Genomic DNA, 10,661 nt, shown 5'->3' with positions numbered 1-10,661 from the left:
CTTGCGATGGCTGTCGTATTCTTGTGCGCCATCGAGAGGAAAGGCTCGGCATGCGTTGTAACGATGGAAACTCCAAGCGGGGACGCCAAACGGCACGGTGAGGTGACTGCCGTCTGACGAGTGTCCGATATCAATATCAAAACGAGGGCGAGGTGGGCCCCCACGTGCCTGCCTGCCCGGGTCGCTCCTGCCTGCTGCTGCCTGACCCCAAGCCATCTGATATAAACGCCCCTCCGGTTGCTCCAGTCATCGAACCCGGACATTTAATAGGTACCGCCCTTTGGTGTAATGGTTAACCGTAGCCGTTGAGCCCTAATTTAACAGATTTGGGAGCACGGGTTCGATCCCCCGTATGGGGTGCGGAAAAAAACTTCGAAGAAAACCATATTAACCGGATGGTTTTCGCAACTGCCACACCCTGCGGACGGTTTAATATAGGCTGGGCAGTGATATTTTTTGCTATTTGAGCTGGTGGATTTCTTTTGCTTTGGTCCCAACGCCTACCCAGGGCGTAGGGCCGTTACGAGATGTTACTCTGAGAGAAGCGAGGTCTTCATCGGTATCTGGGGATCCCAACGTCCCCGTCCACTCCGACGTGAGGTTTAATAAACTGCCAAGAGGAAAAAACAAAACGAGATAGAAAAAAGAAATCAAGGAGAAAAAAGGCCTCAACACAGCTCTACCACTGCCAACAGTCCCCCTACGACATCATCCCAAACGCTTTCCTCAGGACCGTCTCTGCGTCGACGTCATCGCCCACCTTGATCATGTCGTCGATCCCGGCAAACCTTTCGAGGAAGAGGAACCCGGGCTGCTCCGATTTGGTTGGAGACATGTCATCCAGGTGCTTCGTGACGATGCCGATTGGCTCCTGGCTCTTTTGGTCGGCAGACGCGAACTGACGGGCCTGCGCTGGCCGCGGGCTCTCCGGGTGGGCCAGCCGGTGGCACGACAGGATTAGCGAGGTCAGGCCGGCCACCAGGGCGGTCGCCACGGAGCTGCCCGAGATGCGGTCCATCGACTCGAGGAACGGGATGACGCCCGCGGGCACCCCGACCCCGTCAACCTTGTAGTCGTACTTGCGCGGGTCCACGTCCCGCCACAGCTTGCCGTACTTGTCGCAGGCGGCGATGACCAGCTTCGATTCCGTCGACAAGTCGGCCGGATATGCCTTGGCCACCCTCGATCCCTCATCGTGGGTGCTGCAGATCATGACGATGTTTTTTTTTCGGGTGGCGTTTTGCATCTGAGCCTTCAGCTCCTCTGTACTTTCCAGAGTCGTGAAGCTCATGGAAATCACGTCGACTTCATTGGCTATTGCCCATCCGATAGCCTATCAGAGGGTCGACTGTTAGTCACCGGATAGGATCTTGGCTGCCTCGTTTCCTTTTACCAACTGCTGGTAGTACTTGATAGCCCTCAACTTCGTCGTCTCGCTAATTACCTGCCTGCCTGCTACGTACCTGTTTATATACCTACCTACCGAGGTAGATCCCTGGCGGCCAAAAAGCATAATCACCACAAAAAAAGCATCATTGATATCTACTAGGCTTGGGAGCCTAGCAGCCGGCAGTGGCCAGCCGCGCACCTATCTAGCCACTCAATATTGACGATGGCAGAGGAACCCAGGTCGGAAAAGCAAAAAACGGGCGACTCTAGCTTCTTCAGATTCATGCATCGAGTTCGCCCAAGATCCAGGGACGACGGAGCTACATTCCCAACGAGATCCACCCCATATACGACCATTTGTGACACATCAGAGATGCTGGGTGCCCCCAGGCATGCTGGGAAGGAGGGAGAGGAAGATGTTGACAGCCACGACCCGCCGCATCCTGTGGGGAATCAAGACCAGAATATGGCAGAGACTCGGGTGGACAACAGCTCTCAGCATCAGCAGCCCCCGTCAAATACAACTGATAAGGAGCAAGCCGCCTATTCAGCCGCCCGTCCCTCGCCAAAAGCGACACGGAACTCTGGGACAGAGCCTACGACAGTCTGAAGGGAAACGACTCTGATCTCCTTGATCGGTACGAAAAGACATTGTCGGGCCACCTAAGGGGCGGCGATGAGCACGCGGTGTCTTCCAGCAACATGGTCGCGCAGTCGGACCCGGAGCAGAGACAAGTGCAAATGGGAGAGGTTTTGAAGGCGTGGCTCAGCGACGGCGGCGATGCCGAGGGCACACAGCCTGAGCCTGGGTCTCTGAGAGGAGTTATGCGGCGTCTGGTCAACAAAAGTCCAGGCTGTTCTCTGCTTTGGGTCGCCGCCTGCCTTAGTATCGAGGTATGATAGGTACCCCGACTTGTCAAGCCCTTGGTTTGTTTTGACACGAACACACGGCTGCCGCTTTGGCAGGCGACAGTTTGCCGTGGTCCGAAAACCGAGGTACTCGGCCCGGGAATGATCTCGCTCACCTCCAAGTTGGAATGGTACATTGGCCTCTCCAAGCTGCTTGCCATGAACACAGGCGACTCCGACGCTCGGACGAGTATTGCGCTCCACAAGAGCCGCCTTCGGGGATGATCTGACCGGCCTGTACCAAGCAGTTCTCCGATATCAGATCGAACCTGTCTTGGAATGGCATAATGCTGTCGTGGAGCGATCGCAGTCTCTCGATCTCAATCAATCACAGGCTGAAATCCCTAGGCTCGAAGGTGTCCTTGTCACAGGTTTCGCAGGGGGTAACATAGAGGCGCAGCTCCGACAACTGCTCGACGAGGGAGACGGCCACCAGGAAGCGCAGACAGAGGAGGACGAGCAGGGGACCGAAGAGTTAGAGGGAGAAAGCCAGACGAGACGGGCCAAGTCGACGGCGGGAGAGTGCGAGCTAGAAAGCCAGAAAGAGGATGACGGGTCGGCAACACGGCAGTCTGAAGCGCCTGAACAAGAAGACCAGGCAGAAGAGGATAAGGTGACAGACGAAGCCCAGAAAGAGAAGCAGACAGCGGGTCTCCTCGGCAAGCCTCACCCTACTCATCTGGAGCCACCTCCAAAAAGCAGCTTCGGCAACATGTCAGATATGCTGTATGACTGGGCCGCTCAAACCCCGGAGTATCAACAACTGGATCAGCGACAACAGCTGCCAAGTGCTTTGGGTGATGGGCGATACTGGTGTCGGCAAGACCACACTGCTCTCGGCCATCGTACGGAGGCTTCAAGATGCCCCCGGAAAGAACGTGGCCTACTGTTTTCCCTCCCAACTACCACCAAGATTGGCGAGATTCAGGCACCGAAACCATAAAGAGCCTCGTCTGGCAGGTGCTCAAGGAGCAGAAATTTTTTGCGTGCTTCATCACATCTATCAATCAACCCACCGCAATAAGTTGCCACATACGACCATACCCATTGGAATATACGGGATCCCGTCCGCTCTCCCCTAGTTAAACCAGTAAGGGCCATTTTGTACTGTGAGACAGTTGGGTTCCCGCACTGGCCAATCAACCGCCGGGTTTCCAAAATTTCCTATGCGGTACGACGATAGTTTTTTGTTTTCCGTTTTGTGTTTCTAAAACCGCCTGTTACGGAACCAGACCAAGGTAGTACCCGTTACACCAAGGCAAAAGAGGAACGTTGTTGTAGCTGGGGCTACAGCCCATGCGAGGTCCTTGTAAGCGACCGTACCGTGACAGTTAGATTGCAAAGAAAAAGTAAGGAAAACAGATTAGAATTGATAAAAATAGGAGGGCGGGAGTACTTTAGAAGATTCCATGCTGTGGGCCTACAGAGTGCGCCGACAGGGGGTGCACTGACTTAACAACAACAACCCCGGCTCACCACCACCACCCCCCACCACCGTGATGGCCCCTACCCCGCTGGCTCAACAACCCACCGGTCGTCGAGACGATCCGCCACCGCCTTGTCCTCGGCAGCGGCCCTGTCCCTCCTCGCCTGGTCTTTTCCCGTCCGAGGCGGCCATACAGACAAGCTCACCGACATGCCCTTCCAGCGCTCCTCCCTCTCCTCCCTGGCGCAATGGGTCGCCGTCGCCCTAGGCCTCCAGCACGCGGCCGCAGTGTCTGCGTCTGGGCGACCCAACATCGTGGTCATCATGAGCGACGACCAAGACGTACGCCTCGGCTCGATGAAGTTCATGGGCGCGGTGCAGCGGGAGCTGGCGGCCAAGGGCAGCACCTTTGCCAACCACCACACCACGTCGGCCCAGTGCTGCCCTTCCAGGGTGGCGCTGCTGCGCGGGCAGGCGGCGCACAACACGAACGTCACCAACGTGTTTGCTCCTGGGTATGTCTTGTCTGTCACCCACCGTTTGTTGGCTCTGAAGGAGAAAGTGGGAGATGAGGCAACCTACCTAGCTCACGCAATAAGATTTCTTCTGGTGACACAGTGGAAACTACGAGAAGTTTGCGCTCTCTGGAGAGATGAACGACTACTTGCCTCACTGGCTCAACAAGGCCGGCTACCGGACAGAGTGTGGGTCTCTTTGTGCGCGCAAGCAGAAGAGCTATGTGACCGTTGACTGACATGCAAAGGTACCTAGACTTGGGGAAGTTCCTTAACGGAGTCAACATCCTGAACTGGGTTTCTCAACCGAGGGGCTGGAACCATGTCGACGTTTTTGTAAGCCAGCTCAAGTCAAAACAAAGCATCCACGTCGGCCAAAAGATGGTCGAGACAGTCTTTTTGCTGTGTCTTTCCCGTGCCCTCTTCCTGCCTGCTTTTCCCATCTCCTTTTCCTATATTCTTTCTTCCTTCTTTTTCATATCTGGTCTTCAGCATCCCTTTCCACACCTTTTCCCATTTCCTTTGTTACTCCTCTTTCCTTTACAGTTCTCTGCCCGTGCCTTTACCCCAGCAGTATTTCAAACCCCGACCCGTCTCAACTAGCTTTTTAGCAGCCGTGAAACCTTTCCACAGTAGCATGGATGCTGATTCTGAAGTCCAATCATGCAGCTCGAGCCGTACCAGACCACCCCCAACTCGGTGGTCATGTCGGAGAATGGAAACACCCCCATCTGGTTCAAGGGCTTCCATCAAACGGACATAATCCGGGCCAAAGCGTAAGAACCAACCTCTCACCCCAGCTGGCAAGTACCTCACCCATCTGAATGCTAACAACTAACTGCCCCTCTCAGCCTCGACCGCCTCGACAAGCTCACAGCGACAGAGCAGGACCAGCCCTTCTTCCTCTTCCTCTCCCCGACGGCCCCACACGTGGACGACGAGACGGCCACCACAGTCCCTTGCCAGCGCCACGAGGGCCTCTTCCTCAACGCCACAGTGCCGCGGACCCCGTCCTTCAACCCGCCCGACGCGGTGCAGCGGAACAAGGTCTCGTGGCTCCGCGACCTCGAGCCCATGCCCGACGCCGACGTGGCCTGGGCCGACGCCGAGTACCGCCGTAGGGCTCAGGCGCTGATGGGGATCGACGAGATGGTGGCTGACGTCGTGGCCAAGCTGGAGGAGAAGGGAGTTATTGACAACACTTATAGTGAGTACCTCTCTTTTCCCGTTTCCCAGTTCCTGTTTCTCTTATTGCTCCTATACTTCTTTATTTTTCCTATACCTCTTTCCTGTTCCTACCTCTTTCCTGTTCCTATATCTTTTTCCTTTTCCTACATCCTTTTGATTTTCTTATTTCTTTTCCTTTGCCCCTTTCCTTTTCGCGTCCCCTTTTCCTTTTCCAATGCCCTTTAAGGCATGCCTTTGTCACGTGTTGTGAAATATGTAGTTGCTGGACTGGCCTTCTCACTCACACAAAAAGTCATCTACACATCCGACAACGGCTACCACCTTGGTCAGCACCGCATGGCCGTCGGCAAGACCACGCCATTCGCCGAGGACACCAACCTCCCCTTCGTCGTCCGCGGGCCTGGAGTCCCCGCAGGTGCACGGTCGACGCTGGTGGGCTCGCACCTCGACCTGGCCCCGACCTTCCTGGACATCGCGGGGGTCTCCCCTCAAGAAATGCCGGTCTTCCTCGACGGCCGCAGTCTGCTCCCGCAGTGGAAGGACCCACAGATGAAGCACCCCGGTGCGGGCGAGGGCGGGAACGCCGAGGTGCTCAACGTCGAGTACTGGGGCACCGCGTCCATCGGCACGCCGAACGGGCGGTTCGCGTCGCCAAAGAACACGTACAAGACCGTCAGGATCGCTGGGGACGGGTTCGGGTACCTGTACTCGCACTGGTGCGAGACGAGCGATGTGGAGCTTTACAATACCACTGTGAGTCCCTCTAGAGATAAAGGATACAGGAAAAAGAGACAGGAAAGAGAGACAGGAAAGAGAGACAGGAAAGAGATACAGGAACAGGGCACAGGAACAGGATACAAGAGATCAGATCTGACAAAAACTATCACTCACAGGACGACCCCCACGAGATCACCAACCTCGCTCTCAACCCGACCCCGGAGACCAAGCGCCTGATGAGCCGCCTCAACGCACTACTGCTCGCCACCAAGTCTTGCGCCGAGAACACGTGCCGCAACCCGTGGCAGACCGTCGTGGCCAACACCGCCGCCGCCGGGTCCGTGGCCTCGCTCAAGCAGGCCCTCGACCCTCGCCTCGACGACCTGTTCGCCTCCTTCCCCCAGGTCACCGTCGCAAGGTGCCTGCCCGTGCAGCTGGCGGCCAACGAGGCTCCCTTTTGGCCGCCGCTGGCTCAAGAGGGCTTGGGGCTCGCGCATAGGAACTACACGCCGTCGCTGGGGCCGAGCTACAAGTTCACGCCGCTGGTGGCGAACGACAAGCCCGAAGGCACGGCGGAGCAGCGGCACGCGACGCTGGCGGACATGCTGGGGCAGGCGAGGCCGCTGACCAAGGAGGAGCTGGACCCGCTGCAGCCGAGGGGGATGCGGAATCTCTGAGGGGAGTGTGTTTGTTTTGAAGGGTGCGGGTTGGGGCTGGTGTTGATAATCATATAATTGGAGAGGTACACGTGTCTCTCGGTTTCTGGAGTATGTGCTAGGTCATGGTTGACGACAAGTTGACGACAATGTAGCGAGCCCAGATATTGGTTCGGGGAGAACCGGTTTTTTTGTTAGATCTGGTCTCCTTGAAGGCCTTCCACTCGGCCAAGCTCCGCGTGCTTATAGCCTCGGACCTGCCTGACCTTGAGCCGGCCTCGACCGCCTCGATAAGCTTACATCGGCATTGCAGGACCGGCCATTCTTCCTTTTCCGCTCTAGTTAAGCACGTGCACACAGGCCAGAACCAACAGCATCCGTAGATAGCGGCACCTCCGTCCATAAGCGGCCATATGTTTTTAGACGGGGAGCAAGATGCGATGCGAGACCCATCCTCACCCTCCACCAAAACCGAAAACGATGGAATCCGCCTCCGATCAGGTGATAATATCGTGCGGCTTTTCTAGCTCGCCCCTATACGATATTTTGGCCGCGACATATATATAAACCTCGCGTACACCACCGAGCTAGCGGTGAGCGTTTCCAAGTTGCCTTGGTCAACTTCGTTAGCGTTAGGCAGCACGCGGTCGGGAAGTTCACGCAAGCAGGACACTGTTCGGCATCCCAAAATCTCATTTCCATGCTTATTACTAGTGAGTTTCTTCCTTGGTCCTGCTGTTATTGGCAGAACGTCCCGAATGTTCCTCCCCGTTTTCGTCTTTCTCTTCGTCCTTTTCCTTTTCTTCCTCCTTCTCCTTCTGTTTCCCCTTTTCCTTCTCTTCATCCTTCTCCTTCTTTTGGTCGTTGTCATTCTCTTTATACCCGTCCTTATTATCACTGTCCCGACATATCCTTGATTGCGCCGCCAAAATCAAACCTTGATACTCCGTGTCCTGAAGCAACGCTTCAAAAGTAGTCTCATACACCAAAAATAGGCTAACAAACCTCTCCAATATATCACCCTCCAGATATTTCTTTGCCACCATCAAGGGCAGGTCTCCATCTACGCCCTTTGCCCACGCCGGCGATGCATTCGCCAGCAACACTCTCGCAATCTTGATGCGCCCATACCGACAAGCAAGATGCAGCATGGTCCACGGCTGTGCCGTGCCGAGGGCCACGTATCTGGGATTGATACGCACCAGCGACTGTACAAGCTCGGCGTCGTCGCCGGCGACGATGGTCGCAGAAAGCATGGTCATGGATAGGGCCGCCTTGGATCTGGAATGTAGATAAGGAAGAAAGAAGGGGAATGCCGTGCTGTTGGCTGCGGGCCCGGAGGAGCAGAGCTCTCCCAGAAGCTCGGGGAGAAGGCGGCGGACTGTCTTCTTCGCCTCTTTGGGGCGGTCCTGATTAAGAAGGCCCAGGACGGCACCAATGGCGGCTTTGTTCCCCCCGACGCAGGCGCTGAAGAGGATGTTCTGGGATAAGGGGAGATCCCAGTCTACCATGGTCTTTTGGAGGAGCTCGGTGATGACGTCGGGTGGAATATCCGCGTGCGAAAAAGCCAATGTAGAGGGCGTCTTGCCTTGGTCATTGAGGCAGTTTGGATCCGCGTCGGCCTTGAGGAGTCGTGAGACGGCCTTCCATGCGCCACTTGTGGCAGCAGCGTGAAGGGGAGTGTTGTTACCAGCGCGCTTTACGTTCGCATCGAACCCTGCGGCGATCAGATGCTCCATGCAACCGACATGGTTGCCGCGAGCGGCGTGATGTAGCGGGCTCAGCGTTAGGTGTGAGGCATTCCCCATCTGGCTTAGGCTGCTACCGTGCTCCAGGAGCCATCGAACCGCAACAGCATGGCCCTGCTCACAGGCAATCCCCAGAGGAGTTTCCCCATCCTTGTTCAGCTTGTCCACATCCCCTCCGGCATCGACGAGAAGCTCGAGGACTGGAACCGAACCAGAGTAGGCTGCCAGGTGAAGTGGCGTATCCCAACCCATATCTCTCTGATGGATGTTGCACTCGCCCCGCAGCTCCTTTACAACATCTGCAGCTCCGCAAAGCGCTGCAAGATGTAGACTTGTCCGGCTGTATATGTCTTCATGGCTCGGGTCCCAGCCATGCTCCAACAAGAGCCCAACGAGCGCAATGTCGTTCTCACAGGCGGCAATTTCCAGCGCGCTACAGCGGGAGGATACAGAGTAGTACTTTCGGACCTCGCCCCGAGATGGGGCTGCATCGAGGAGAACCCGAGCCCCGGATAGAAACCCGTATTGTGCGCAGGCGTTGAGGAGGATTGCGCATGACCTGGCGTCGATCGGGCCAATCTTAAGACCGAGCTCCAAGTAGGCAGCGGCGAGGATTTGGGAATCGATTGTTGAGAAGCGCTCAGGGTTGTGGGCGTGGGCGTCGCTACTAAAATCGGCATCTGCACCACCGTCAAGGCTTTGGGGGAGAGGTGCCAGATGTCGCAAGAGGAAGTCGAGCATGCTCCGGCAACGGTCTTCGAGGGGATGGCGCAAATATTGCACCGTAATGGGCATACCGCGGCCCCACAAAAACTCGACAATGGGGAGATGCCCCTTTTGTATAGCTTCTTTCAGCAGGTCCGTTTTCCCAGCCTTGGGGTCGAGGCCTTGGCTCATCAGGAAATCGAGGCTGTCGAGATGGCCGTTGGTACAAGCCCAGTAGCCCGCTGTTTCCCCATCCTCATCAAGCGTGTTGACTTGGACTCCTGCTAACAGGAGGAGCTCGAGGATTCCCCGCTGATCCACTTGAGCGGCGAGATGCAGCAGCGGTTGACCCTCGTTCATCTTGTGGAACGTGCTGGCACCGGCCTCAACCGAGGCCAGGGCGTTTTCGACCCCTACTTCGTTGAAGATAGAGCCAGCCAGGGGTTTGGCGCCAAATCTCGTTTCCACCTTGGCACCGTGCTCGACCAGGTACTTGACCACATTGGCGTTGCGCCCCTGTACCGCAGTGTGTAAGGCAGTGGCTCCATTATTGTCCACGGCATTGATATCGACACCGGCCTTTAGAAGAAGTTTGATAGGAGTCATGTCCCTTGCGGCAACGGCAATCATATGGGCCACAGCGTGTAGTGTGGTGCTGCCCCTTGTAGGATGTTTATCCAGGAGACCTTTCCCATGTCGGAGGAAGACGTCGAGCAGGACGCTGTTACCACTGCAGATGGCACGACAAAATGCCCAAAACCACTGGTCCTCGTAGCGTTGCGATGCCCGGGCGCTCTGTTGGACAATGTAGTCGAGGATACTGTCGTCTGTAGAAGAGCCATTCAATAGCAGGATCATGGCCAAGTCGACGGGGGAGTTGCCTTCTTTGTCCTGTAAGTGGAGGAGACTCAAGTCGGCCGTGCTGTCGACGAGCAGCTTGCACGCTTCGAGGTCGCCTGCAGCCACAGCGAGGTGGAGGGGAGTCTGGCCTTCATCGTTGGGTAGATTCGCGGGGATATCGCTCGGGATCAGTGGACGAGCCAGAGAGATACATCTTTCCCGGATGGCCCAATGCAACAGGCTGTCCCCGTGGGCGTTGTTGCAGGACATATGGCCCAAGACCGGAAGCTTAATGAAGAGCCCTGGACTCTCAGGCATATTGGAAGCCGGCGTCAATGACGGTCAAAATAACCTCGGAGTTGGTGACGGGAGTGTCTTGCAAATCACGCGGGAGGTGTCTGGAGATAGAGGCGGGGTTCCACGGACAACAAATGCGGCCAGCCTCAGCCTGCCCGCGAGCTACACCTCATCGGGTGTTGCACGGTCACACAGCCTACTCCGGTCGGGCACGAAGATGTGCGGGGTCAGGCCGTCTCCCTCCTGCTGTTCCTCCATCCAGGCCAATCTA

General features: G+C 56.4%; 4 protein-coding genes and 1 non-coding gene across 5 annotated transcripts; 3 read left to right on the top strand and 2 right to left on the bottom strand.

Annotated features, from left to right (window-relative positions):
* Nucleotides 1-292: 292 nt before the first annotated feature.
* On the bottom strand, nucleotides 293-1,291 carry GGTG_01432 (hypothetical protein; the record flags this gene model as incomplete). The annotated part of the gene is made up of 3 exons (XM_009219198.1): nucleotides 293-418; nucleotides 505-610; nucleotides 705-1,291. 3 exons carry the CDS (start codon nucleotides 1,289-1,291, stop codon nucleotides 293-295), a joined length of 819 nt encoding a protein of 272 aa, XP_009217462.1.
* A 602-nt stretch (nucleotides 1,292-1,893) lies between these two features.
* GGTG_01431 (hypothetical protein) lies at nucleotides 1,894-3,241 on the top strand (the record flags this gene model as incomplete). The annotated part of the gene is made up of 3 exons (XM_009219197.1): nucleotides 1,894-2,283; nucleotides 2,356-2,429; nucleotides 2,647-3,241. The coding sequence occupies exons 1-3, from the start codon at nucleotides 2,092-2,094 to the stop codon at nucleotides 3,239-3,241; spliced, it is 861 nt and encodes a 286-aa protein (XP_009217461.1). The 5' UTR covers nucleotides 1,894-2,091.
* Nucleotides 3,242-3,332: 91 nt separating this feature from the next.
* GGTG_20274 lies at nucleotides 3,333-3,452 on the top strand. Its single transcript, XR_653006.1, has one exon. It is a non-coding gene; the product is annotated as a 5S ribosomal RNA (ribosomal RNA).
* Nucleotides 3,453-3,816: 364 nt separating this feature from the next.
* On the top strand, nucleotides 3,817-7,259 carry GGTG_01430 (hypothetical protein). The gene is made up of 7 exons (XM_009219196.1): nucleotides 3,817-4,239; nucleotides 4,343-4,428; nucleotides 4,496-4,575; nucleotides 4,909-5,015; nucleotides 5,091-5,446; nucleotides 5,720-6,180; nucleotides 6,321-7,259. The coding sequence occupies exons 1-7, from the start codon at nucleotides 3,935-3,937 to the stop codon at nucleotides 6,819-6,821; spliced, it is 1,896 nt and encodes a 631-aa protein (XP_009217460.1). The 5' UTR covers nucleotides 3,817-3,934; the 3' UTR covers nucleotides 6,822-7,259.
* A 200-nt stretch (nucleotides 7,260-7,459) lies between these two features.
* On the bottom strand, nucleotides 7,460-10,553 carry GGTG_01429 (hypothetical protein). Its single transcript, XM_009219195.1, has one exon. It carries the CDS (start codon nucleotides 10,409-10,411, stop codon nucleotides 7,511-7,513), a length of 2,901 nt encoding a protein of 966 aa, XP_009217459.1. The 5' UTR covers nucleotides 10,412-10,553; the 3' UTR covers nucleotides 7,460-7,510.
* Nucleotides 10,554-10,661: the final 108 nt, after the last annotated feature.

The sequence above is a fragment of the Gaeumannomyces tritici genome (genome assembly GCF_000145635.1).
Source record: "Gaeumannomyces tritici R3-111a-1 unplaced genomic scaffold supercont2.1, whole genome shotgun sequence".
Lineage (NCBI taxonomy): Eukaryota > Fungi > Ascomycota > Sordariomycetes > Magnaporthales > Magnaporthaceae > Gaeumannomyces > Gaeumannomyces tritici.
The sequence above is the reverse complement of the archived record's forward strand: the minus strand, read 5'-3'. Positions and strand labels throughout refer to the sequence as shown.

Bases quoted from the DNA above. Each gene is read 5' to 3' on its own strand.
- GGTG_01430 (XM_009219196.1), top strand. From the start codon at position 3,935: ATGCCCTTCCAGCGCTCCTCCCTCTCCTCCCTGGCGCAATGGGTCGCC. The intron at 5,016-5,090 runs GTAAGAACCAAC...TGCCCCTCTCAG, and splicing joins GACATAATCCGGGCCAAAGC to CCTCGACCGCCTCGACAAGC. The intron at 5,447-5,719 runs GTGAGTACCTCT...TCACACAAAAAG, and splicing joins AGTTATTGACAACACTTATA to TCATCTACACATCCGACAAC.
- GGTG_01429 (XM_009219195.1), bottom strand. From the start codon at position 10,411: ATGCCTGAGAGTCCAGGGCTCTTCATTAAGCTTCCGGTCTTGGGCCAT.